This window comes from Cryptomeria japonica, chromosome 1 (assembly GCF_030272615.1).
Source record: "Cryptomeria japonica chromosome 1, Sugi_1.0, whole genome shotgun sequence".
Lineage (NCBI taxonomy): Eukaryota > Viridiplantae > Streptophyta > Pinopsida > Cupressales > Cupressaceae > Cryptomeria > Cryptomeria japonica.
The window spans coordinates 699,847,235-699,875,132 of NC_081405.1; the positions used below are offsets into that span (position 1 = coordinate 699,847,235).

At 36.4% G+C, this 27,898-nt stretch overlaps 1 protein-coding gene across 1 annotated transcript; it reads left to right on the top strand.

The window, feature by feature from the left end:
• The first annotated feature begins 1,230 nt into the window (after nucleotides 1-1,230).
• On the top strand, nucleotides 1,231-27,564 carry LOC131044648 (protein PECTIC ARABINOGALACTAN SYNTHESIS-RELATED). The gene is made up of 11 exons (XM_057978013.2): nucleotides 1,231-1,540; nucleotides 19,823-19,873; nucleotides 20,079-20,169; nucleotides 21,616-21,692; nucleotides 21,992-22,080; nucleotides 22,743-22,862; nucleotides 25,325-25,441; nucleotides 25,708-25,851; nucleotides 26,004-26,127; nucleotides 26,569-26,760; nucleotides 26,957-27,564. Exons 1-11 carry the CDS (start codon nucleotides 1,301-1,303, stop codon nucleotides 27,314-27,316), a joined length of 1,605 nt encoding a protein of 534 aa, XP_057833996.2. The 5' UTR covers nucleotides 1,231-1,300; the 3' UTR covers nucleotides 27,317-27,564.
• Nucleotides 27,565-27,898: the final 334 nt, after the last annotated feature.

The following is a 27,898-nucleotide window of genomic DNA, read 5'->3' on the forward strand; positions in this document are numbered from 1 at the left end:
TAGCAGAAATATTGGTGATAGTAAGTCACTAAATCTCAATGTTTATGAAATATGTACGTACAAAATCCCACTGATGTTGGAACTGTAGTTTGAAGATCTCATTAAAAGCCATTGTTGTTGAAGCACAATTCATCATTTTTGTTGGCCAAATCTTGTTTATGAGTGCTCACTATTGATTAATATGCATACAATTTAGAAATATGATATTTATTTATGATTTCTTATATATATGCCAAAATATAACTCTCTAGATATGTTTTGCTTAAATGTTCAACCATATGCTACTAGATCTTGACGACTAATTACTCTTTCCAAATATTATGTCAATTTAACAAATCTCTTTGTAGATCACACTGTTCATCCATTTTCAACGGCATATGAATTTTAAAGACTAACAAATCTAACTCTCAATTGTACAACTATAGTGCTTACCTATTCAGAAACCATCTAATTGTGGATGATGCTTTTTACTGTTTGACATTTTTTTATCAATGTTATTTTGTCAATAAATATACAATAATTGCAATTGACAATTGATATCTATGGTCATTTTTTAAAAATGTTTTGTTAATGCTAATTGTTATTCTATATTTTGTTTTCATCAAGTTCAGAAGCTTTTTGTTGTGTGTTACCAAATCGCTGCCCCATGCCCTTGTTCTTGCATGCTTGACCACCTATCGGCTTCCCGTTGCACGCAAATAAAGCGCGCAACCGCTAGTTACCTATGTGTTGTGAGAGTTAGGATCAGCCCTACAAGACCCATTAAGAGGCCAATTTAATACAAATTTTATTATTAATATATTACTTACATTATTAATATTTATAATCATTTGCAACTTAATTTTAAAACAATTTATTTTCTTAAAAATGATAAAAAAAACATAAGACCAAACTAAAATATAATACTAATAAAATCATTAATAAATATATTTTTAATAATATTAATTAAAAAATATAACTTGTGATAATAAAAACAAACAAACTACTAATAGCTAATAAAAATAAATTTATAATTATAATTACATTACTGCTCACAAATATAAGAACTATCAACCATAAACTCTGCAATTCAACACTAGATCTTCACTTGGAAGTTTTCCCATGTGCCAATTATCTTACAACGTTAATCTCTATCACTTTCTCCTTGATCCTTCTGCCAAGCACAGCCAACAGCAGCTTGCCACCTGTCCACCACGTGAACATTTAATTTACCATCTGGAAATATACCGTGAAAACACATTCTGTACTGGTTAGTAAATAAAAATGTTTCCGCAATTCCCGTCAAGATCGAGAACAAGAGATGGGCACGGTAGAACTGCGCAGGCATTCCCCACCTCCCCAATCTCCAACAGTACCTATATTAGAACAAGATGATTTTCATCACCAGAACAGCATTCAGAAGAAGATCTCGGGATCTTTTTTACCGAGGGTAATTAGGACTTACTGCTGGATGGATTTAAGGAGGACCGTGTTGTTAATCCTACTGTGTGCATTGCTCTTGTTTGCCATTTTTTCGTTGCCCCCTGTTTGGAATAGCCTGGTAAGTACTATGGTTGTTTTCATCATTTTTCTCTAAGTGTTAGGACTAGGTGTTTGAATGTGAGTTGTATTTGGGTTGGTTTTAAGTGAGGTCTATGCTTTTTTTTTCTCCCTTTCTTTTCTATTTTGTTAGAAGTTATTTGGTGGGATTTGGAAAATCTGGATGCAATGCTGACACAAATGGTAATTTTGAAACTTTTCCGTGGAAAATTACTGGGTTGGGATTTTGAAATGAACCCACATGATATCCTTTTCCATTTTTGGCTTTAATTTTTTTGATAGTGGCAGGACTAGATAGGATATGTGCTTAGCTCCCGATGTTGAATGCTTGTTGCACTCGCATCGGTGTCAACTGGATAGCGATTGTTTTTCTGATTAAAGAAGAACGAAAAAAATAATTTTAAAACTAGATCAATGGAACTTGGAATATTCCAGGTATGATAGAAAAATGTTGGTGACGAAAGTATCCTCACTCAATCTTCAATTGTAGATAATACCAATGCTAGAGGGTATAACTTAACTCTAGACCAATACCAGTACTTGAGAGGATAATGTGATTCTCGACCAGTAGGAACACTAGACTGGTGATTCAGGTCAGGTGGGTATACCCAGTGTTTGATGCTCAGGTATGACGAAACGGAAAAATAAATTCCAGGAGTATGGCAATGTTAGATTGGACCATGAAGTAATGGAAAAGTAAATTCCAGGAATATGGTAAAGTCAGATTGCACCAGTACACAAACTATAGAGGACGAAGAAACAGTTACGTAAGCTGAAACAAATGAATTTACATGTGCGACCATTCATCTTCTAATTAGTAGAAATTAGTGGCGTCATGAAGTAATGGGTTGTATCCCTTGATCAAAAGTGGGCTCCATCTCATGAGTAGACAAATAGCATAGAAGTGAAGGGCATTTCGCACTAGGAGTTTCTGTGCAACATTGATTCTTACCAAAGGAACCATGCCATCATCTAGCTCACTCTGTACAAGTCTAGTCACCCATTATCTATAGGAGATGAACACCTTAACAAGATTTTATCTCACAAGTGACGTGAGTGGTTTTGTTTTATACCCTGTGAAGACTGAAGGATAGTATGGATGACTCATTTTTAAGCATTATAAAATTACTGTACTTCTGTTGTATGATTTGTCACCCATTGCTTTTATCTTATAAGATTCTTTTGACTGGACGAATGGGTTTAGGGTCTTTGTAATTTGTTTTACGAATATTTCTAAATTCACCTTTATCTGCATGGATTCAAGGGCAGAAAAAGCAGTTAGCTTAAATCCTTATTATCTTGCGCTTCAATTCTTGTCTTGATCCCCACTTAAAATTTCTCTGGTTTTCCATTGATGGATGGATAGGATTACAAAATAGTTTGAGAGATAAATCCCATAACTAACAATTTTTGAACTGTCTTAAGCTAAGTTGCCAGTGCTGGTTTGGATTCGGATTCAGGTTTGTGGGTTCGTTCAAAATATTTTTGGGGTGTGTTTGGGTTCGGGTTTTCTTTGGGTTCGTCAATACAAAATTATATTAAAAAAAAAGAAAAAAAATATATACATATATGCAGCAGCAATTAAGTTCATAATAGACCACTATCAACTATGCTAGTAGTAAAGTAACATAGCAAAATACACCACTATCAACTATGCTAATAGTAAAGTAACAGCAAGCAAGAAAGTTTAGTAATGGAGGCAACAAGTTTTCTTTTTCATTCACAAATGCACAAATGAGATATGTTTCACCTTTTTGGCCTTTTAAGTGGTCTATTTTAGGGTTGGAGGGTCGAGTTAACCAAAATAGACCAAAAAGAACAAAAAAAAAAAAAAAAAGTGTAAAATCGGTCAAATTCTGCCTGGGTTCTGCCACTGAAGTCAAAATTCGCTGCAAATTCTTTTGAAATCTCCCCGGGTCCTTCACAGCGAACCCAGTCCAAACACAGGACCCTGGCCGTATTTATGCCAGACCGCATCCGGACAAGTATTCGGGCCAGTCCGAACCGGGACCCTGGGCTGCCAGGGAAGAATCTGGCAGCTTAGTTTAACTGCTATCCCCTCTCAAAGCAGCATCCACAAATCTCTCTCATTGCACTGCCCTCATGTAGGAGAGTCCAATCACTCTTGGTCAATTGTCCTCATGCAAGCCTTCATATAGGAGTCTTTTTCTCATCAGCTTGCCAAATTGTACCCTCATATCTCAAATATGTTGTGAGTTGACAAATACTTCCACATCTGTTGTAGGTGTCCTATGCTCAATGTAGATGTCTCAACATTGGAATGTAGTTAACTATTAAACTTGTTGTCTTTGATCAACTCTACATGGTATCTCTCTCATAACCATGAAATCCATCGCTATGAAGTTCATTACTTTAAAATCTCTATGTTGTAAGGTAGATCTATGAAGTGTTTGGAAGGAGTTACACACTCTTAATGTATATCTTAGAATTCCTCACAATGACATGCAATCATCCCTGTACTATGTATCCATACTCATTATCCGCACATCCTTAGCGTGTATCTCTCTTGCCAAAAGGCTAAATCTAAAGCTTGCATAATGCCATGTGAAATGTTGTGCGTCCTTAATGTGTATTTGCAAACTAAATCACATGCTATAATCCAAACCTACTCTAGAGGCCCAATTAATCTCATCACACCCAAAACTTAATTAATCTTAATTAAGGGGGAAATTGCTAGCCATTTATCTCTATGGTTGCATCTATCATAAGTCATAGTTTGCTGTCTGTGCTTTGTAATACTAATTCTCAATCATCTGTCACATTAGTAGAGCTAAGAAATCTTGTAAGCCAGCATGTGAGTGTGGAACATATGAGAAACTAGCTGTTGTGTTCCCCGAATGTGTAGGAACAAGAATTGTATGAGTATGTGTGAAGTCTAATGTGGGTGTTCCTTCCATACCTACCACCATACATGCCCTCTATATTAAGCAATGCCATATACCATCATCCATTTATGATTGATCTGTGTCCCAACTCTTTTTTGATTACACCAAGTTAGCAAGTCTTCACAGGTGTGCAAGTTGTCAAGCAAGATTCTTGTATCTATATTCATATTTTGTAATGTCCACTTTTTCAATAAATTTCATAATGGCCCAAAGGCACATTTCTCATATTCTGTGGGGCTTAAGGAAATAATTCAGGGAATGACTTTATAATATTTAAGTGTGTTATGGGTGCCTAGGTTATGGGGCTGCAATCGTTATCTTGTTATGTAATGAAGTTTATAATTTTAAACTGGTGTCAGCAAAATGGTTTATGTGTGCGTTCATTTTGGAGGGAAATAAAAGAGTTTGAAAGTTACCTATTTAATCAAAACCTAGGATTGAGAGTGGTATGCTTGTTTATCTATTAATTTTACTCGAATAGATTGGAGTCTTGGACACCTTATTTGTCGATCACTAGAGACTGGAGGATGAAAACCCCCTGATTTCCATAGCTGGTTAGTGGATGAAACGCCCCCAAATCAGTCGTGAGCAATTCCACACAGGTATTGTAATTGAGCTTCATTGATTTATTGTTCAGGCGGGTCTTATAGTGCCTCTTTGTCTAAGTTTAAGGCATTTCGTAATGCCTAGGATTGTAATTCTGAGGTGGTTCCTGAAGCATGATTGGGTGTAGATTCTTATATCTTGATTCTTGATATTAATATTGCTGCTTGTGTCTGAATGCCTGGTAAACTAAATTAACTGTAAGTGCAATTTCCGTTGTAATAAGAGGACTAATCAGTTATTGTGAGTTGCTTTGTTGATTGTTCATTTTGCAAGAGTTTATAATTCATTTCTGCATATTCTGTTAAGTATATTACCTGCTGCATTAGGGTTTAGTCATTGGTGTTCTGAGGAGTTAAATCAATAGAAATATACAATAACCCTAATTGGGGACATTACATATTTTTCATATGTGCTGCATGATGTACTTCCTCACACAGCTCAACCGTGCCTTTTACATAAGGATACTCCAAATATTTCTCACTTAGTATCTCTTACACTGGTTCACTGGCTTTGTAAATCAAAGATCTCTAAACAAAGCAGTTTACTATCAAGTTACACATGCAACTTAAGATACAAAACTGATTTATATACCCAAATATAAAACTCTTGAACTTTTCATACTTCATATCAATATGTAACCTGGAAACCCAGAACACACATAATTTTCTTAAGATGAAAAACAAATGTAGGCTCTCAAGAGATATGGCAGAGGTAAGTATTGCTAAGTTTATGAAAGCGGGTAGGATCTAATATACACTGATTTTACAAGGAGAACAGAGAATAATTTTCAGTATTAAGACAAATTTACTGAAGACGAGTGGTGCCTTAGTCCATTGGTGATAGAATCAAGACCTGAAGAAATGGGTAAACACTTTTGCAAATCTGAGTGTAAAAACAAGATATGAATCAATATAAAATATAGAACTAGCATTACATTTAAGATCCCATCTGTCGGGTTGTAATGTCCCCACTTTGAAATACAAGTTAATGGTAAATAATAATAATAAAATTTAAAATTACAATATACAAGTATAATTAAATATAATGAAATTTTAATTAAGTTAATGAATGGTCAAAAGACATGAAATGAAAAGTTGTGACTCCCTCAAACATGAGATATAAAAGGGAGAAGAGAACCTCATTTGAGGGGGATAATTTAGAAATCAGAATTACAGATCTGATTTAAATAAGAAATGCAGTTCTGATTGTGAAAGGTTGTCCTTTTCAAAGGGCAAAAATAATGAAGAGTTGCACTCTTTCAAAGGGAGCTAATGGTGAAAGGGTGCGTCTCTTGCCAAAGGGCATACATGATGAAGAGGTGTGACCTCTCCCTCACATTGAGAGATATAAAAGAAAGGAACCAAAAAGCCTCCAGGGATATGACGAATGATCAGACCAGATCAGCACGGTTATTAAGTTACAGGCATTAACATCCTAGTTCTTGGTGGTATGCATGGGGATGTACTTAATATACGAAGTCTGATGATATTCTTATGCAGAATTTAATAGTAATATTAATATAGACTGCAATATGAATGACAGTCATACTTAATTCCATCTACATTCATAATACATTGAAGTTAGTACACTTCTAGACCATTCATTAATTTGTCATGCTCCCGACCTGATACGTGGTGAACAGCAAATCATTTTTTGAAATTGTCTTACAAAGTAAGACTTCACAATTTCATGAATCAAACACAATCGCTTATCCCATGAAGTCGGGCTTGTTAGACAATGCATAACATCACAGCATCAGCCTAAAGGATCAGATCTCTTCTATAATGCAGCGACCATATTCATCATAATTGATTTGTTAATAGAGGTGCGATAACATTCCTGACAACCGATTAGTCCACATAGATTAACAAAAGGGGCAGCAAAGAGTAAGACAAATGTTGGAAACAAATAAGGATTGGGAACTCAGAAAATATATAAATATGTATATATTCCACAACAGTACATATTAATCGAATAGCACACAGTTTTATCAGCAATCAAGGAACAGAATGATAAAGGAAAATAGAGAGAATAAGAAATCTGTACAACAAGGAAATTAACTAATTAAGACATTAGATATCTATTGGAAATAAATATCGAATACAGATCTGATTGAGATCATAAGGCAGTAAGCATCTGAGTTTATCACACAGTAAGGTACAATAATCTATCACAAAAAAAACAGAAGCATCGAATCAGAACAGATCTGATATAAGGGCAGAAACAAGGGCATTTACAAAAGGGGGCATTACACCGGTTGCAATTTCACTTCAGTAGAATTCGAAGACTCAGAAACTTAATATAGTTAGACAAATCCTAAATGGCTTTTTTAAAGACTTTGAAAAAAGTTTACAGGTGCTGTGATAGTCAACTTATAAAAACAGCAAGAAGCTAGCAAATGTGACCCCAAAGATATATTTCTTATCCCTTGGAATTCTCAGCATTTTATTGAGATACCCATACTATGGGAAGGAGTTTTTGCTTGACAACATCTCCAACTTTTACAAAAAAACAATAAACAACAGAAGATTTCAAATTTGAACTATAACATTTGACACTAAAGACTATACTGACTAGAGGACTCCCTATACAAATTTGGCGTAAGGCCCAAATGTTGTGAACAATCCAGAATTCGACAAGAGATTGTCCCTTAAAGAGAAAACTTGAATTCATAATCAGCCATTCTACCCTAGATCTCTCACACTTCTGACACATGTTCAAATCCGCTGCACTTAGGTCACAAATTTTCATGAAACTTGTTCAACAATCTTCTTTGTTGAAACATTTACTCCCATGAATCATACAACGCTCAGTTAGATCTAACATAGGAATTCGAATGTTTGGTAGGTCTTGATTACACGATACCTATACCATGTGTTACCATAGAAAATTCCATGAGATCAGATTTGATTGATTTTTGTGAGATTTTGCCAAGATCTAGAGGCAATGGAAAGCACAAATAAGAGAAAACAAAATAGATGATAGGAATAAACTGTATTCTATCAAGAAAATACTGATCAATTGGATCATTACATCATTTTTCAATAGTTACATACAATGTAGATGAGCCTGCTTATATAGGCAAGGCGATATGGATATGTGAGCACACAAACATGACATGTGGCTCAATAAGAAACAAGGGTAGGTAGGAAATAGGTGTGGGTAGGTAGGAGAAACAATAAAATATTCCACATGAGGTGGATCACCCATCGAAGGTGGAATTATCACTCCACAATAAGTGGATATGATAGATTAGTAACAAGATCACACCATAAAAGGTGGAAATTCTCCTACACACACTATCCCAATGTGGCATAAACACCCAAGTGTCTCATACCCAAACTACTATGAAATGCATTATCCTAAGTAAACTTAAGTAAGGTGTAATAATATCCATGATGAATAATTATTTACACCAACAATTTTTGAGTAATTAATCTTCAAACTTGCATGCATGGTGTCTTTAGAGACACGATTTAGATAGAATCACTATTAGGTCAATGGCTTTAGAAATTTGGTGGCCCTTAATATACTCACAACTTCACTAGTTGACCTCACAACAATCATGAAATGCCAAGTGTCCTCTTGCTCCTATTTTTTCACTTTCACTGCCTGTTACAATTCAATGGGATTGTGCCATGTCACACCATCAGCTGTCCATAGCATTTAATTTGTACACTAAGTGTTGTGACCTAATCACACATCACCCCATCCCAGATAGGGACCCCCTACCTTTTAGGCCCTTTTGGTCGTTTTTTTTTTTGGGTCTTTTGGTGCCAGTCTCGTCGGTCTCTCTGGTTTGCAAGTGTTCGGGGGTCAAATTGATTAAGTCTTCTTTTCATTTGAGTGATTTTGGTGAAGTCTAGGGCCTGTTTCGTCAATTTTAGGGTTTCTGCCTTTAGTCCTAGATTTTAGGGGTTTCTGTTAGGGTTTTGGAAAACTAAACATACAACAACCTCCCAGTAAAATTTGAGCCAAAACGGAGCAACTTTCTATTCTTAGAAAGTTCCTATTTTTTAGGGATTTTACCGAGTCCCAGAATGTTGTCATTTTGCCAAAAATCAAACTTACTATTTTTAGTAATTTCTATTTTTAATAAGTTTCTATAATAAGTCATTCCCGTGTCCTGTTCTAGGGATCTAACATTTATGTTCTGAAGGTTTCTATTTTTGGAAGTTCATTTTTGGCAGGACCATTCAGGCGAAGTGATGAAGGGCGAGCATTCATGACTACTTCTAATTCCGGAAAGTCAGAAAGTAGATAGAGAGAGTAAAAAATGGCTAAGTGTTGAAAGCCCATTCCTGAAGTAGAAGGCTCGAGAAATTTTGTCTAAGTTCGGGAAATCACCTCAAATCCATATATGGTAGCCAGATCTGGAAGAAGCTTAGAAATTCACCCAAGTTCGGAAGAAGCAAAGAAATCATGAATTCCTTCTTCATGATCAAAATCCGCCTAAAGCCAGAGGAGGGTGCCAAAATGGCATGCTCATGGAGAATGGATAAAAATGTTGAATTCCTCCTCCATGGTGAAAATCTGCCCCACCACTCAAGAGGGCGCCAAAATGAAGTATGCTTGGAAGGATAGACAAAATGTTGAATTCCTCCTCCATGGTGAAAATCCGCCCCAACACTCAAGAGGGTGCCAAAATGAAGTATGCTTGGAAGGAAGGAAAAATGTTGAATTCCTCCTCCATGGTGAAAATCCGCCCCACCACTCAAGAGGGCGCCAAAATGAAGTATGCTTGGAAGGAAGGAAAAATATTGAATTCCTCCTCCATGGTGAAAATCCGCCCCACCACTCAAGAGGGCGCCAAAATGAAGTATGCTTGGAAGGAAGGAAAAATAGTCAATTCCTCCACCTAAGGGAAATTCCGCCCAACACTCAGGAAGGGCGCTAAAGTGGGGTAATGAAGGAAAATCCTCCAAATCATGAATTCCATGACAAGTTCAAAAATCCGCCCAGGGCATGGTAAAGGCGCTATAATGAGGTATGCAAGGAAAGATGAAGAAGTGCATGAATCCTCCACCAATGCAAAACACCGTCCAACACTCAGGTAGGGCGCCAAAAAGAGATGTGCATGGAGAGATGGAAAAAATAGTGAATTCCATGCTAAAGGTGAAATAACACCCTAGGTTGGAGGAAGGCGCCAAACTCAAGGTGCCTTGGAAAATGGAGGAAATGTTCAATTCCATGGCAAGTAGAAAATGCCTCTCAAGGAAGATGGTAGGCACCAAAATGGAGTCCTCAAGGAGAATCAAGGAAGTGATGAATTCCGCCATGAATTCCATGCCCAAGCCAGAAAATTGAAGAAATTTGTCCAAGGCATGAAAGTCCAAGGGTCAAGGAGGAATGAAAAGCAAAACATCCCCTCAGGAAAATATTTGAATTTTCCATTTTTAGGCACTGAATCTTATCAGAATGTGGAAATTCTTATGGATTCGGAATCGTGAGAAAATTCTTTATCTAATGGACCTGGCTCCTAAATTTTAGGAGGATCCCTAAAAAATAGGGGATGATGAAGAAGCATGGAAAATTCCCTCCGAAGCAGGAAAAGTCAAGCTAGGATGGAGAATCAAGCGAATCTTGAAGGATCTTTCAATTTCCCTCCGAAATTTGAAAGAATGGAAAGTTAATGAGTTGGCAAAGGGAATATTCTAAGTATGACGAAAAACTTAGTGCATTAAGTGAAACTTCTAAATTCGAACTCACAAGGGAAGTTTCTTTCGCATATCGCAGTGATTGGGAAAGTATGACGCATAATAAATTCAGTTGCCAAATTAATGCCTCTTAACTTAGTAGTATGATTTGAAGAATTCTATATAAGTAAGGAGAGGCATTTCATTTCTCATGTGCAGGATTTGAGAAAGAAGAATTGAAGGAGTGAAGAGAGGTCATACTTAGTCGATTCTTTCATCATTTCCAAGGTGCTTTTCAGGATGGCGGAATCAAGCAAGATGGCTACCCTCACTAGGCAAGCATTGATCAAGGCAGAGATGAAAGGCTTCCTTCCTAGTTCCTAGATGAATTCCAGATGGAAGGAAATCAACGATACAAATTTGGGCACATTCAATCTGGCTGCCTTCAGGATCATAATGTTCAGGACTGCAGGGCATAGTCCATCACCAACAACTGTCAAATTTTTCAAGAGTGGAATTGTTGCGGCAGCTGGTTTTCCTTCTGCTATTCAGTGTCCAGATCTGATTCTAGAGTGTGCAAAGCATTATAATCCGGAGCGGAAGGCAATTTCAACGTCAGATGGGAGGCTGGTGGCGACATTGACTCCGGAGTCAATTGCTGAAGCTTTCAAAATTCCTTCACACCATTCCATGACGTACAGGACTAGCAGTGGGGCTAAAGTAGTATATGACGTAGGTCCTGCCAGGTATGCTGACTTGATCAATAAACAGTGGTTGCTGAAGCCTAGGCCACATGTCTCCAAAATGCCAAAGACTAACTATCTTTGAGTTCAAACAGGAATATGTGGACCTGATAAAGATGTTGAGCAGAGTAATGGGATGTCCACATACTGTGAACTTTGAAACATGGATGTTCTTCTATATAGGCGAGATCATGAATGCAAACGAGCTAGTTGATTGGGTGAGATTGATTAGTCATTACTTGCACGAATAGCTGAAGAACTTAAAAGAAAGAAAGTCCTAGTCCTTCTCCATGAGCTCCTATGTAATCTATATGCTTGCGTGAAGGGGAGGATTTGATGGTTTGCCAGCAAGTGGAATCATGGGTTGCGGACCAGCACAACTGAAAGGGCATGAGTGTTATCCCTAGTTGCATCTTCACAATGTTAGTTCTTTCAAGCTGGCAAATGATTCCTTCACTATGTACTTGACGTGGCTTATGCAGAAACAATTGCACGCAAGGGTGTCACTGCAAGCGAGGGCTCTGGTCCAGAATTATGGAGCCATGTTCTTACAGTTTCCTAAATTCACCTACATCAAGACGTAGGGATTTTCATTCTAGTCATACAAGTTGCCGAGGTATCCATCAGACAAGCTCACACTATTGGAACTCATGAGGCAGTTAACAACCTATGATCAATTACAAAAGAAGAAGAAGAAGCAGTCTATTGAATTCCCAGTTGTCCTACGTGATTTCGTGGAAATGTGCCCAGGTTTGGAAGCGGCTGAGAGTGCAGTGAAGGAGTTGGCATTCTATCGCCTGCCATATTATACATCCAGGGCTCGGTATGATCCTTACCGACAAATCAAGAAGGTTGTTGGCATGAAATTCATACACAAATTTCACTTAGAAGATTATTGGGCAATTATTGAGGATGACCTTGAAGTCCGAAGGAAAATGTATTATAGACTGCCCCTTGACACCATCAGGATAAGTGAAATTTACCAGGTGCCAGATCGGGTGAAAGAGGATTCGGATTTAATGCAACCCGAGTTTGAGAAAGTGAAAGATCAGCCCATTTAGTTGCCAGACTGGTCAGAGCCCGAAATTGATGATTTGAATGTCCTGGCTAGACCGGTGCTGAAATTCACTAGGCACTGGGTTGATCGATAGATAAAGAAGTTGGCGGAAGGAAATGTTCATTTGACATATCAACTAATGGGAAGTCTAGATTCCCATAGTGAAACAACAAAAGGATCTTTACCGACCCAGGTAGAAGGAGAAGTACGGATTGATAAAGGGAAAAGTGCCCCAAAGAGACCAAGAATGGCAAGGAAGAAAGATATCCAGCAGGAAGTTCCACTTCAAGTTCAACAAGAGGTGTGACAGGAAGAACCTCCCCAAAAGAGAGCAAGGGTAGAAAGGGTGCAGTCACCGACAAGTTCTTCTAGTGTACATGAGGTAGAGATGTTTGCACATCGAGCAGATCCACCTCCAGGTAATACTCCAACACCAGATATACTCAGCATTAGTGCTTCACACAGACCCAATCAGCCAAGAAAGTTCTCCACACTAGGAAGAGACTCATCAGGATAGCTTTGTGGAGCCATCCTTGGCGAAATGGAAGAAGAATCACAGGAGCAGGAGCACATGGAAATCCATAGTCACTCCATTCCCGCTCCAAATTGGTTGATAGGAAGGTTGAGAAAGGAACCAGAAAAGGAAATTGATCCAGCTTGGGAATTAGAAGAGTTGTTGAAGAAGATGGATCAACCAACAGAAAGGAAGGCTCGAAAATTTTCTAAAGTTGTGAGGGATGAGTCGGGATCCTGAACCCTGCACATTGTTGAGCCTGCAGTGGATAAGGACATGAATGAAATCAGGTAGGAAGATTACGTTATCAGATAGGTTGATCTTGGTCCTGCTTCCACCAGACAAGTAATTGGAGACTTAGAAGAATCTTCCTTAGCCATGAAGGAAAAGATGCTGAAGACAAAGGTGAAGTGAAAGAGGCCGAGGGAAGAAAATAGAGCTCTATGCGAGTACATCAGAAATTTTAAAAGGCCACTCAGGGAGGCGAGTCCTTCATTCATTCCTCCTTCCCTTCCTAAGGAAGTTGTTGATGATGTGGAGGTAATTAGAGCAATGGCACAGAATTCCAGGGAATGTATAGAAGATGTTTACACTGAAGCAGGAAAATTCATCGAGGACTTGGCTCAACTTCATTCAAAGTTCGTAGCCCTCCTAAACAGATTGGAGATAGCGGAAGGATTGTGGGAAGATGTTCACATATACCAGAACTTAACCATTCCGTGGCTTAGGGCTCTGACAAAGGTTCCAAGGCAAATTCTAATTGATGGGAAAGTAATTCAGGAGAACAAGGTTTATGACTTTCCTCGATGGTTCTGCGCTGTTTGCTCAGGAAAGAACACCTTTGATAAATTCAGCGTGGAGTCTTTAACTTTGAAGGACTCGATCAGAAAGGTGAAGGAGGAAATCATCAATGCAATTGAAGCACTGTTTGCAAGGAAGCTCAATGATAGTGGAGTAACAATGAACTCCCTGAAATCTCAGTTACACGAGTTCTTCTTCGTAGGTTCATTCCCTAAGGAACATTTTGTAAACGTTTCTTCATTTTCTAGTATAATTAAGAAGACACAGGAAATCATGATGGAATGGGAAAGCTTCTTTTCCAAGAGCGAGGAAGAAATTGCCTTGATAGAATTCGATATTGAAAATGTGCCAACTGTCTCCATTGGAGAGCTGGAAGCCATCATCAGTGAATTCATTGCATATGCAATAAATGAACGGGATAATGGTCATCCATTCTTGGACGAGAATCTTTTGGCTGAATAGTCACGGCATATTTACTGTTGGAATATTTTTGACTTAGTGGTGGTCTGGTCAATGCATGTTGAATGCATGAGGAATCTTCTTGCATGCAGCCGCCTTATTAACGATTCTATGACAGATTCTCTACGCATATAGCCGTCACATGGGGAATGATGGGCATTTATTTCTTGCATGGAAATGTTTATTGTATTTTGGGCATGTTTGATGTAATGGGGTGCATTTAATGCACTGATGGGCACCATTTTTGGGTTTTTATAATAATTGTATATGGGCTTAGTGGGCATTAATAGTCAATTCCCACCTTGTTGCATCTCGAGTGGGGAATCTTTAAGGTTTGCATGTAGTCAATGCCAGGAGCCTATATAAAGGGGTGACCCCCCTCATTTGTAAAGGGAGGAGAGATTATTGTCTGAGATTGTTGCTAAGGATTGTTGAAGTAGCCAACTTAATACATTGTTCGACTTTGAAGGTGTATTCTTGTTCTATTTTAGCAATCTGCATGGTCTTGCTCTCTTCATAGATTAGATTTGCTTTCACGTTGTTAGAAAAACTGGATTTGATAGGATTACTTGTTGCAAAGTCCGAGCTCATACTTTTGGTGTGCAGCTGATTGTTGCATACTGTGCAAAGTTAGCCTGATCCTCTGTTATGTGTGTTTGCTTAACTTCGATTATCAGTGAAGATTATTTGATTTGATGGTCCACATTGGTGATCTGAAAAACCTCTACACACCCTTTGAAGATTGCACCGCCTTCGCGTAGTTGTGCTCTTCTGGTAAAACGAAGCGTGGTTTGATTTTGCATGAGTGATCCTGTCTTTTGTTCTTAGGATTAGATTAGACTCAACATAGTTCTCTCTACCCTATTCTCATTTACTTTTCCGCATATCTTAAATCCAAAATTCCAAAAAATAGGGCTTTTATTGCAAATTATTCCCATACAAATCCTTGAACTCGTATAAGTTCGTTATCCTCTTCAAGTGTATACGTAAGGTCCCTTGGGTTAACAACAAACCCATCAATCAACTGATTCACGTCCACGCATTGAAGGAACCTTGGAGTTAGCCGTTTGAACTTTTGGTGCAATCTTAGCACACAGACTAATTTTGTTCAAGAGAGAGTAAGGTGACCGTTGGTACTTTATTCTGTGTTCAACGTAGTCATAAAAAACACGTCAACACTAAGTTTGTGCACTGATTAGTGGTGGAGATTTTGCTGCCTACTATATTGATGACATTGATATATTAGTAGATGGCCAAAATGTAGGATTGAATTATCTGCTGAAGTGCCCTTATCCTTCAAAATCCAATGGATTGCGACACAATAAAATCAATAATCCTTATTGAATCAAAATGATTTAATAAACTAGGCAAGGAAGCTATGCTAAATAGACAATAGGCCCACTTATTTTGTCTCTAGATTCTACTTGGCTCAATCTAATTTGTTGCAGTCAAGAAGGGGAGCTTGCTAAGATTCTGCATATTGGTCTGTTGACCAATAGGAATTGATCACTAGGCCACACACTTTTCATACAAATTCCCTTGGCCTTCTTGCCCATTATTTGCCATCAACTACCAGGATGTATCTGCCATGAGACCAATTGGGGCGTGAGTCTCCTTTGACACCTTCCTTGCCAAGCTTTGCAAATAAAAGAAACCCTTAATTAAAATAAATCAATAATGTTGAAGCTTAGTGACATTCTGTCTATTTGATTAACTCCTACTTCTTCCTTTTTAAATGGTCATTGCAAATTTGATGATAATAGCTTGTCCAAATAAGATTGTATGGTTGATTCTCTTTATACAGCAAACTTATCTTGTCATTTTTTGATGCTCCTATGGGCCCTTGATTGTTGTTGACTTGTTTGATCCTATGGCGGGTAGTCGTGCTGACACAACTTCAAGGAAACTTGCCCTACCTTTTCATAAACGCGCGTGCTTTGTTGATTAGATGTGATTAATGATCACCATTACTTGGGAGCTTAACTAGAAGTTGTTAGGGGATGGACGAGTGTGTGCTGTTACATCAAGAAAGATCAATAACTGCTACTATGTTGATTTTTTCATTTTGCTTCAAAAAAGCTGATGCCTCGTCACCAAGAAAACATAAATAAATCACTTATGCAAGGGCTACATTGACAAAAAGACAATGAGCAAATAGATCATAAAAGTGAAGAGTAAGGCAAATATTTTGGTTTCCAGATAAAGCTTTCAAGCTAGATTGCCATGGATGCAAACCGGGAGTTTGACTAGAATAGTAAAGAAGGAAGATTCACATAGAGGCCATATGGTTTTGTCGCTAGATGTCCTCCTCATGAGAACACCAGATCCTATTGAATCATCTTTGACAAAATTAATAATGACCAAGTCAATAAACATGGGACTAAAACACAAAGGTTTAAACAAATTAAGTAAATATAAGACTTGGAGTTCAATTGAAGCTAAACACAAAGTCATAATTAAGATCCCTTACATTGGGTATCGACACAAGACAAGAGAAATGCTCAAAGTAAATGTACTTTGGGCTGTAAGGGCTCATTGTTTTGGCATGCACATGCCTATTTTGCCCTTCATTACATGCATGCCATGTAAAAATTTTGAAGGAAAAATTTAAATATTCAAATTGAGTTTAATCCAACTTGTCTAGTGCAAAGGGAGATTTAGATGTTTATAAACCGAAGAAGTTGGTATTATATGGGAAGAAGCTACTCATGCTTGTCATTGTAGTTGGGTTAGTAGTCAAGCCAAAATGGTGCATCTGACGCATCTTTTGTTCACAATGTACATTGTACACTTCATAGAAAATGTACAAGATGTTGGCGACACACCTCATACACTTTGGCACCTTTTTACAACTTTGCAAAAGTGTGTGTACCTTTGACCACTTTCATATGCTTTTCATGCACTTATACATTACATGTTTTCCACCCTACATGCCTTTTTACTTTGGTTCGCTGTAATGTCCCCTACTGGGTTTAGGCCTATTTTAACCCTAATTAATTCATATCAACATACTTATGACTTAAACCCAATTGATTAGTAGACAAACTATCTTAAACATTGCCTTTCCCAAGATACTGACAGTCCATATCAGAGAACATAACCTTCTATCGAATATGGAATTAATAATTCAATCTGATTTATAATCTTATATTAACTTATTCATTCAAATTACTATTTCTATATATATTTATTATTTATTTTTAGTCAGTATTTATATATATATATATTTTACTAGAGGGCAGCTCTTATAAATTATTATAATAATTACAACCATTATATTATTCCCTATAATTATATTATTACTTATTGCATGCATACAAAATCAAAACAAAATTGCACGCAGTTATGTGCTAATTGTCTTTCCATGTCATTGTGTCAAGGAAACTATCAAAGCCTTGGAAATAAGAACAAATACCCGACTCCAGTGGAATTACAAATCAATGACAGGCAGTCTCTAAGTATTTGACTGTTCACTTCTCAGTGCATCACAAGATCTCAACACTACGTCAAATATGCAACCTGCCTTTTGTTTGTAAACAAATATGGTAAGTTCTCCAACAATCAAACCCACTTTTATCACTACCATAAGACAGCCCAAGTGCCCTGTTATCACTCTCCCGAAGATGTGAATTCCATACAAATCTGTCACATCATCCTGAATTGGTAAGTTGGTTGGATTGGACTTCATTTTTTCTAAATTTGGCATTAGGAGACCTTTATCTAAGCTTTTACATGCTTTCTGAACATATGAAGTTATCCATCCCGAATATGGTAAAATTTATTTTCTGTTTGTCATAATATGATAAATTGTCACTTATTACAATCTTCATGTTTGTGTACCTCTAAACTCAATTTATCTATTCGATCATGAGATGCAGCAACTATCAAAGGTCTCCTTTACTCTAACCATATGTTTAAAACTATCTCACTATTAACCAAGAAATTCCGTGATTTAATTCTCTGTTCTCTGAAAATCAAGAGGAAAAGGGCTTTTGCACCAAATATCAACAATTTTAAAAGCTTCTAGCAACCCATAACAAGCATCATAATATCAGATTTCTGTGGTAGAGCCATATGCTTTCACATGTTGGTGTTGGAAATAAGCCACACCTGGACCGATGATGGACTGGTCCAAGAGGGGCCAATAGCTCAGTGGTAGAGCACTCCAGCAGTGTATGGAAGGTCCTAGGTTTGAGTTCTAGCTGGTCCATGTTTCAACATGGTATCAGAGCCAGGTCCAGGCTAGGAGCCCCAAGCACACGAAAGGTGTGGCTTAAGGGGGGTGTTGGTGTTGGAAATAAGCCACACCCGGACCGACGATGGACTGGTCCAAGAGGGGCCAATAGCTCAGTGGTAGAGCACTCCAGCAGCGTATGGAAGGTCCTAGGTTCGAGTCCTAGCTGGTCCATGTTTCAACATCACAAAGCAGGACAAAACCATTCTGCACCAATTTTTTTTCCATGTAGGTTCTAAAATATAAATCCATTATCAAACCTACACCAATTCTTCCCCGTGTCTGGACTTTCCACAGCCATCTGAAAAACTAGATGGGGTCTTGGCAATGGAACCAAACTGTTAGCCATTTTCAGATGGTGTACAAAAGACTTAGGCTAATGCTTGAAGCTAAAGACATTCCACACATTGACATCTTGATCCCTTAAGAGTCGGTTCATTTAAGGTGTACAGTGAATTTGGAGGAATTCTGTTCTCTGTAAGATGTTATGCTATGCAAACAATAAAAAACACCACCTACTCGAGAGCAATCATAAACCATTTGCATGAATGTACCACAGCACAAAATATAATTGGAAATGAAAAAATAATACTTGCAATGTGAGGCTCCACTACCAGAAGAAAAAAAGACATTTGTGAAAGCCACCCTTGCCCCTAGTGGCAAGTGGGGAACTGAAAGTATGGTGCCATCTGCTGCTTGTACTAATGGATATGACGACTCTCTGAAACTTGGACTTGAACAACTGCCTCATACAAGTATGGGGAACATTTTATACAAGCACATGATCCTCCTATTTTTACAATGTTTTCCCTAACCTCAATTTTATCCTTAGAATCTGTCATTATACAATGCTTTATTTGCACATTCAATGTTTACATATGATCTCTAAAAGCAAAAATTATTTCAATGAATATCTAATATATTTCAATTCTATGAGAAGTTCTACTAATATATTTATTCTTTTCTAATGGTAACTAGAGTAAAGATAAACTATTACATTATGCATGACTCTATAATATATTTCATTATCAACATTTTGATTTCTACACTTAAGGCAATTTAGCTGTAAGACTTCATCATCGGGCAATTTAGCTGTAAGAATTCATCATGTTTTCTTTCTTCAATTTCAATCTTTTCATAAGTGAATATATATATGTATGGGATTATTTGACAGTATTTTGACTTTTAACTGTATGGACTGTGTACTATACAAGTAGATTAATTGGGGGTTTCGATATTCATTGCAGCAGATTTGTATGTTTTCCTCTGGAAATTTGTGGGCAAAAGGAGCCATATTTAATGGATGGTTAATTTGCAATATGTGCAGAATTCTCCATATCTTTGCAGTAAGGATGGGATTTTTCTCCGTTGTCCACATGTAAGTTCAGGAGCCATATTTGGAGTATTAAAGGCTCTAATGGGAGCCAATTTAGGGACTAATGTTTCTGCAAGACTAGAATGTGTAAGGGGTTTAGTAAATACTAAATAGGCAAGTGAGTGATGGTATCATTCTTTTGTTTCACATGGTTTACTCGCATCATATTTTGGTGTGTTCTCTGAGTTGAAATTGGAATTATTTTCAGGTCAAAGAATCACCATCTCTTTGGGAGAATCCATATTCTGCAACCACTTCATGGAAGCCATGTGCTGAGAGGCATGAAAGGAACCTTAAAGGTAACCTGACATTTTTCCTATATGCAATTGAAACCTTAATTACTATGGCACCATTACAATTTTAGTGTTTTTAAAAGCCTTCTAATATGTAGACAAACATGTCAATTCGATAAGAAATAGTCTTTCGACCCCCATTTTGGGTTATTGTTTAGTTTGTTTTTGCAGAAACCTTTGAATGATGAAAACTGGTTCGAGAGTATGCTATGGGGTCTATCATTTATGCAAATTTGGTTGTTCAGTTTTGGATAGAGTTACCACTGTAGACTCTTACTTTTCTTTTCATTATATTGGTTGTTAGCATGAAGTTCCTCGTTAAAGAAATTGTTTTTATTATGTTTCACATTCTATTGTAATATCTTATGTGATTGTATTGACTACTTTTCCCCATCCCACTAGAGCATTAAGAACTGTCAATGCATATAATTTTATTCTATTTAGTCCAAGGTATAGGAATCCATTAACAAATATGAAATATCATTTGTATCTGGGTTCTGATGGAACCTGGTAATTATTTATCACGAGGAAAATACCTCGCTATTATAGGTGTTTTTCTCAAGAAGTGGTTAAAAATAAAATGCAACTTTAATGCAAATAAAGGAGCAGTTTAGTACTTACATGGCCAATTACTTTTTGCATAATTTTTTTCCCAGAAATCCACAGATTTGTTCAGACTAATTATTTTAAATTTTAATATCTTTTTGAACCAGTACCATTCTTACTGCTTGTTAAATTAAGGTCTATTGGTTTATCTCGTTACAATAAAATGTTACACTACCAAAGGCACCAATTAAAGAAATATAATCACATATTATGAATATAACACTGAACTATATAAGAGATTGCACTAGATGCTGTACAGTACCGCTCTTACTCTAACATGTATTGCTATTTATGAGACCAAATGTTAGTTATTTGAGACACAATCATCAACCAACTGTATATAACCACAGAGTAATTGACACACGGCCTAAACTGACAATACAGTAAATAACAAAAGTAGTCAGCTACAAACCATTTATCGTATTCATTTTGTGACAAAAGTACTTAATGATAACATATAAGAATGCAGAGACAGGATTCTTTAACCATTGCTGTAAGTCAACCTAATGGTAAATGAATTTGTGCTGTTTTCTGATTCTGAAAATGCCTCACCATTTACTTAAAGGATTTTTGAAGTTGCTGATCCAGATAATTTATAATAATTTGTTTGAAGATGTAGGGTATGCACAAAATGATCCTTACATTCTTCACTCAAGAGAGGCTGGTCTTATAGATAATTTTTTTCTCTATTGATGTTGATGTTTGATGTTGATGTGTAGCTGTGAATATATTTTTCAATTCATGATATGGTGTTATGGATGCGTGTCTATGAGTATATTCTAGTTTATTTTAATTATTTGGTTGTATGAAATATTTATGTTGTCATTTAAATTGTTTATTTGACAGATGTTCCATCTGAGAATGAAACAAATGGATATATCCTTATCCATGCTGAGGGTGGATTGAATCAGCAGCGCATTGCAGTGAGAAACTATTTCCTTGGACAGAGAATATTGACATTGCAGAACATTGAATTTATCTTTTTTTTTTTTTCACTTCCTTTGGTCATATTATGCTGAATTGGAAAGGGTCATTCTTTAATTGTTAAGCTTTTAGCTGAAGTATGCAACTGTAGATCCTATTTCTATTCACCTTCTGTAACTTAGCAGACATGAGCTCCCTTAAGATATTACTACCGTATAGATTTTATACAATTCCAAAGCCATTGTACTTTAGAAGGTAAAATGTTGTTTGTTTAACTTAGATAAGCTGTGTTTTTCAGATTTGCAATGCTGTAGCAGTGGCAAAAATCCTAAATGCAACTCTTATTCTACCAATTTTGAAGCAAGATCAGATCTGGAAAGATCAGACGTGAGTTTGATTTTATTTGTTTGTTTCATGTGAAAACATCTGATTTGTAGTTTTAGCTAAAGAGATTTAAGGCGGTGACATGTCCTCTAATAGCTCACTGAATTTACTGTGGTGACCTATATACAAATAAATTTGAAGTTGTTCTTTTGACATTAGAGTGAAATATATTTAATTTGATTATTTATGTTGTGATGATATGTGTAAAGGGTCATCTACTTTTTTTATGTGCCAATATATGAATTTTTTTACGGAGACACCAATGATTGTTAGGAGTTCTATGTGCTCACTTTGTGCTTAGGATACGTGTCTCTTGCACATACAAGTCATGTCAATCTATTCAATGTTTTTGCTCGTTGAGAGCATTCATGAAATTTGTTTCCTGCTGTTGGGTTTCCTTCATTTCTTTCTCTTTTATTTGGTAACTTGTGGGATCAAACCCTAATTCATGAGTCAGGAACTTTGTTGCCATTTGTTGATTAGATCAGATATACTTTTTTTTTTTTCTATCACAATGCTAAAATTCTGCTATCTTTTCTTGCGTTAGTGGTTGTGGTCAATATTCATAATTGACATCTCTTCTTTCAATGGCATAATTTCACTATTATTTTGAATTTAGCTGGAGTGGTTCAATGACTATAAATATATTTATTGACTTTTCCCAGGAAGCTTGAAGATGTATTTGATGTAAACCATTTTATCGAGTACTTGAAGTATGATGTGCGCATTGTAAGGGATATACCTGCATGGTTTCCTGAAAAAGAAGAATTATTTACGAGTATCAGGTTAGAATACTTAACAAGCCCTGTTTGTGCATTGCATTGTAAAACCAATAAAAAAATTGAACTTTTTGTCTTTAGAAGTCAGGACTACAAATGTGTTTTGTGATCTAATTCCTTTTGTGCTTATGAGGTGATCTAGATTAGTGGATTTTAGCTAATGATATGCAAGACAAAAGATGCTAGCATTAACTACTATATAGTATGATGAAAATTCCAAGTTGAAAAGGCCGAAGGTTAGTTAGACTAGAATAATGATGTTGACAAACATAAAAAATCAGTTAAAAAAAAGAAGTCTACAATGTAAAATATAAGAAATTTTCCATTTCCAATGATGGATATAATCTCACTAAAAGTAGTTTATATTTCTTGATAACCATTTTCATTGTCTTAAAATTTTATGTTCTTGCATTTCCACTCAAAGGAGACATGTCTTTTCTTTAGAGATTAACTTGATTAATAAAATAGAAAATGTACAATATGTTCCTTTTACACCTACATTAATATTGCATGTTCTTAAAATCAGCCTACTAACAATAAAACCGGCCCAAAGTTTTGGCTATGTAAGCCTAAAGAAAATTCCTTGTGTATGACCATAACATAGCAGAAGGACTATGTAAGCAAATGTAGGGATTCATTATGTATATAGAATCATGTTTTTGAAATATTAGTTTTCTTTGACCCATTCAAATAATAACTTATAGGAAAAGATATGTTTGGAAAACAGCAAACAAAGCTGGAACATAGAAAAGCTGTGTGTAGTCCTCAGCTTCCATCTCTTTGAAGGGAACTCTGCTGTCCAACCACTTATTGAAGTCTATCATTCTTGCCCTTTAGAAATGAGACATCCCTGATCACCATGTCACTTTCATTTTGCATGTTACCAATGCTTGATTCATTTCCTGAGATTTGTTTTTGGGTGGAAACTTTTACCTCCTTGAACTGCTTTTTGACTGCATTGGCATCCAATCGGGCACTGGAGGTGGATGCATCAGGTGGTTGAATCTATTTGTTTCAATGGAATGTCTCATTGCTTTAGCTCTTCTATTCCAATCAAAGTTGAAGATGCCAACTTCTATTTGATCTATGGCTGAAAACTAGGACTTGCTTTCTAACTCGGTTCTCTTATCAATGCAGTTAACCCTAATTTTGAACATATGCAGAGGTTATTTCCTGATATTAAGTGAGTGTAAATAGTTAGGCTGGTTGCCATTCCAGTGAGGATGCATGGGCGAGGAGAGTTGGCCTTTATGGATAGCAATTCCTATGCATAGGCAAGGAGAGTTTGCCTTTACGGATAGCAATTCCTGAGAAGTCATATCAGGAGGATGTCATTCATTTTCCTATATCTTGCTTCATGTCTCCATTGGCTAAAGCATAAGCTCCTGGATATAATTTCTTTTTGCAAGTGTAAAATGATAGCATCAACAACAGCAAAAATTATTTTTATTTGAGATGCTGTTGGTTGCAAAATGATACTAGGAACTTTTGCCTTGTTAATTTAAGATGAAAGCACTAGATTTGGCTCTCCTGTAGATTATAAATCAATTAATTCAACATTCTAGGAATTATTTCACTAAGAATAGCTGAGGTCAATGCAATATTACTTGTTGCAGTAGCCATGCCTAAAGAAGAATTGAAGTTCAGGTTTCCTCTGAGGACTCTAATGACCCCTTCTGCACCTCCTCTTTTTAGGTTTCTTTTAGCTGTCTCGATGGAGAAACTTGTCCATTATATTATAATTCTTTTTTTCAGAACGTCAAAAAATTAATGACTAATCAGAGATTCTTCTTAAAAAACAACAATCTGAAGTTCAAGAATATAACAGAAATAAAATACACGAAAAGACTTTTGTATGCTATTTAGATAGTGTTCTGCAAGGACTGCCATATTGGAATCCTTATTTATCTAGTTGCCAACCAAAAACACTCTTAGAGAACGCATCTTTCCAGGCCATTCCATGACAAACCTATATAGGAAAGTCATTCCTCATATTTCTTCAATGATAGCTAGAAGTGAAATTTTCAATATTACCTTAAAATCTCCCGTGTTGCATAAAAGAGAAATCTATTTTAATTGGTGTCTTCTGGGCAGGATATATACACAATATCAAATTCCGTAGTTGTAAATCAAGTTGGGTATACCGTATAGGGCATGGTAAAAAAATTGGGCATAAAATAAAAGGTGGTTTGGATTTATATTTGGTAACTTCTGTAATATTGAGCAAAGAACTTTGATTATCGTGTGGAATTTTGGCCTTTCTCATTTGGTGGTATGCATTTTTAACAAGCACTTAGAAATAATTGGGTGCTTAAATGAAAGTGCTAGAGTCTTGTAATGCAAGTTCATCAACAGTCGTGATAGTGTGTTTCTCTATGATTTTTTAGAAGTTGCTAATGGTTAACTTGTTTTGTAAGTTCTTGTCATGTGTTGTAAAGGTCTGATCACAATTCTTGATTTTCTTACAGGCGAACTGTGAAAAACATTCCCAAGTATGCATCTGCTGAATTTTATATAGATAATGTGCTCCCACGCATCAAGGAGAAAAGAATAATGGCTTTGAAGCCTTTTGTTGATAGGCTGGGGTAAATCCTCAAATCCTTACTCAGAAGGGAGAATTCTTACAACTTTTTGCTTTCCTTATGTTTTCAATTTTTCTTTTTTATTCTTAATGCCAGAATAATTATTCTAGCGTCTTTATGATTTCCATGGAGTTGATTATTCTATGTGGATTTTGAAGAAAATCAGTATTTGTAGTATGCTTGTAGCTATCTCAATGGAATTGCAATAATCTTTAAGCATTCCGTGAATTGAATTTTATTTCTGATTACACAATGGGCTGTTTCACCAGATATGATAATGTTCCACCAGAAATAAACCGTCTGAGGTGCCGAGTCAACTACCATGCTTTAAGATTTCTACCTGAAATTGAAAAAATGGCTGAAGTGTTAGCATCGAGAATGAGGAATCGTACAGGCACATTACATCCATACATGTAAGTTTTGAGTCTTTTGATTCGTCCATCTGTTGTAGCCTTGGGCTAACATTACATAGATGCTACAAAGATGGGAAATGGAATTTGAATCTGTTAGGAATTGGGGACTTCATGTGTATTTTTTTGTTTAACCGACTATTTGTTGTAAATAGGGCTCTACATCTACGATTTGAGAAGGGCATGGTTGGTCTTTCATTTTGTGATTTTGTTGGAACAAGAGAGGAAAAGGCAACAATGGCAGCTTACAGGAAAAAGGAGTGGCCTCGCCGTTACAAAGTGAGTGCATATTGCCAAGGAGTATGTGAATTCAAGTCACCAAAATTCATGATAGAGAAATATTTCTCCCCTACTGCAACTCCTCTTCAGAGGTTTTATTTGGGAAAAAATCTATCAATTGTTAGCTGCATTTCATTGGACTTTGGTGGAATGAGATTTTCAATTCAAAATGTCTGGGTCTATGTAACATCTCTATGTATAGTCTATAGACATGCAAAATGGTTGTTCTTTTGACTTCCAAAGAAATAATAAACAAAGCTCTTTTAGTATGTGCTAATTGAGATCTGGAATTAAGATTGCCATTATAATATGATGTTTTTAAAAACAATTTGTTTTTTGGTTATATGGGATAAATTCTTAACTATTTTAAGCCCTCTAATTTTCTATAAGCAAGCAACCACACATTAACGTAAATTAAATTTTTCCTCATCTTGGATGCAGAATGGATCACACCTTTGGCAGGTGGCACTTGAGAAACGTAAAGAGGGCCGATGCCCCCTTGAACCTGGGGAAGTGGCATTTCTGCTAAGAGCAATGGGATACCCAAAGGAAACTCAGATATATGTTGCTTCTGGACAAGTCTATGGTGGCAAAAATCGCATGGCTCCTCTCAGAAATATGTTTCCAAACTTGGTATGTCAATATAAAAAAAATTAACTTGTCACCGCTCTTTGCTTTTACAAGCACATTTACCTTATGTTGACATGTGATTTGGTTTCAAGAAGGAACATTAATTTGACTTTTTGCATCCTGGTTTTTATTTTTAATTTATTTAGGCCATTTCTCACTTGCCTATTGTGCTTATGGTTTTGTTTTTATATTGTGTCAGGTTACCAAAGAAGAATTAACAAAGAAGGAAGAATTGAAGCCCTTCCGAAAACACATTACAAGCCTTGCAGCTCTTGATTTTCTTGTTTGTTTGAAGTCTGATGTGTTTGTGATGACTCATGGTGGAAACTTTGCAAAACTAATTATAGGGGCTCGCAGATATATGGGACACCATTTGAAATCCATAAAACCTAATAAAGCCCTCATGGCAAGATCCTTGGGTGATCCCTTCTTAGGCTGGGGGGCATTTATAGAGGATATAGTAGTTTCACATGATACAAGAACTGGATTGCCAGAGGCAACCTTTCCTGGTTATGATATATGGGAAAATCCTTTAAGTCACTGCATGTGTAAATCATGATGCTTTCATTTCTCAAGTACATTTTTACACATTTTTAACTTGTTTTGGGTATCAGGGAAGCCATTTGGATGTTACTGCTCTGATAATTGTAAAATATTCTTGTATATATAGGAAATTCAGTGGTTAAGTTGTGTGTAAACTAGTTCTTTTAGTATGTATCAAGGAAAACTTTCACTTGTTTGCCATTTTATGATCTTTCTGATGATGACAAAAATATTTATGAAGATTTGCCAAATGTTTATAATTTATGAATGATGTCAAGGAAGAAATATCTACATGGGAAGTACATATATTTCTTTGGTATAATCCATTAAACTGGATAAAATTGTGTTGCTAATCTGAAGTGCGAATGGTGTGGTATTATAAATATGACTCTTTAGCTGGTTTCCACTGTTGTATGTTGTACTGTTCCTTCTTGTACTAAGGAAGGAAAATTATTTTAGTTCATAATTGAAGCTCAAAATGTTTGCTTTTCTTACAGGTCACAGAAAGTTTCTGCTGTATTGACAAAGGAATGCACATAGTCTTGGTACAAACCTAAAATTCTAGTGACATACTTGTTTTATGCAAAAAAATGAGCGT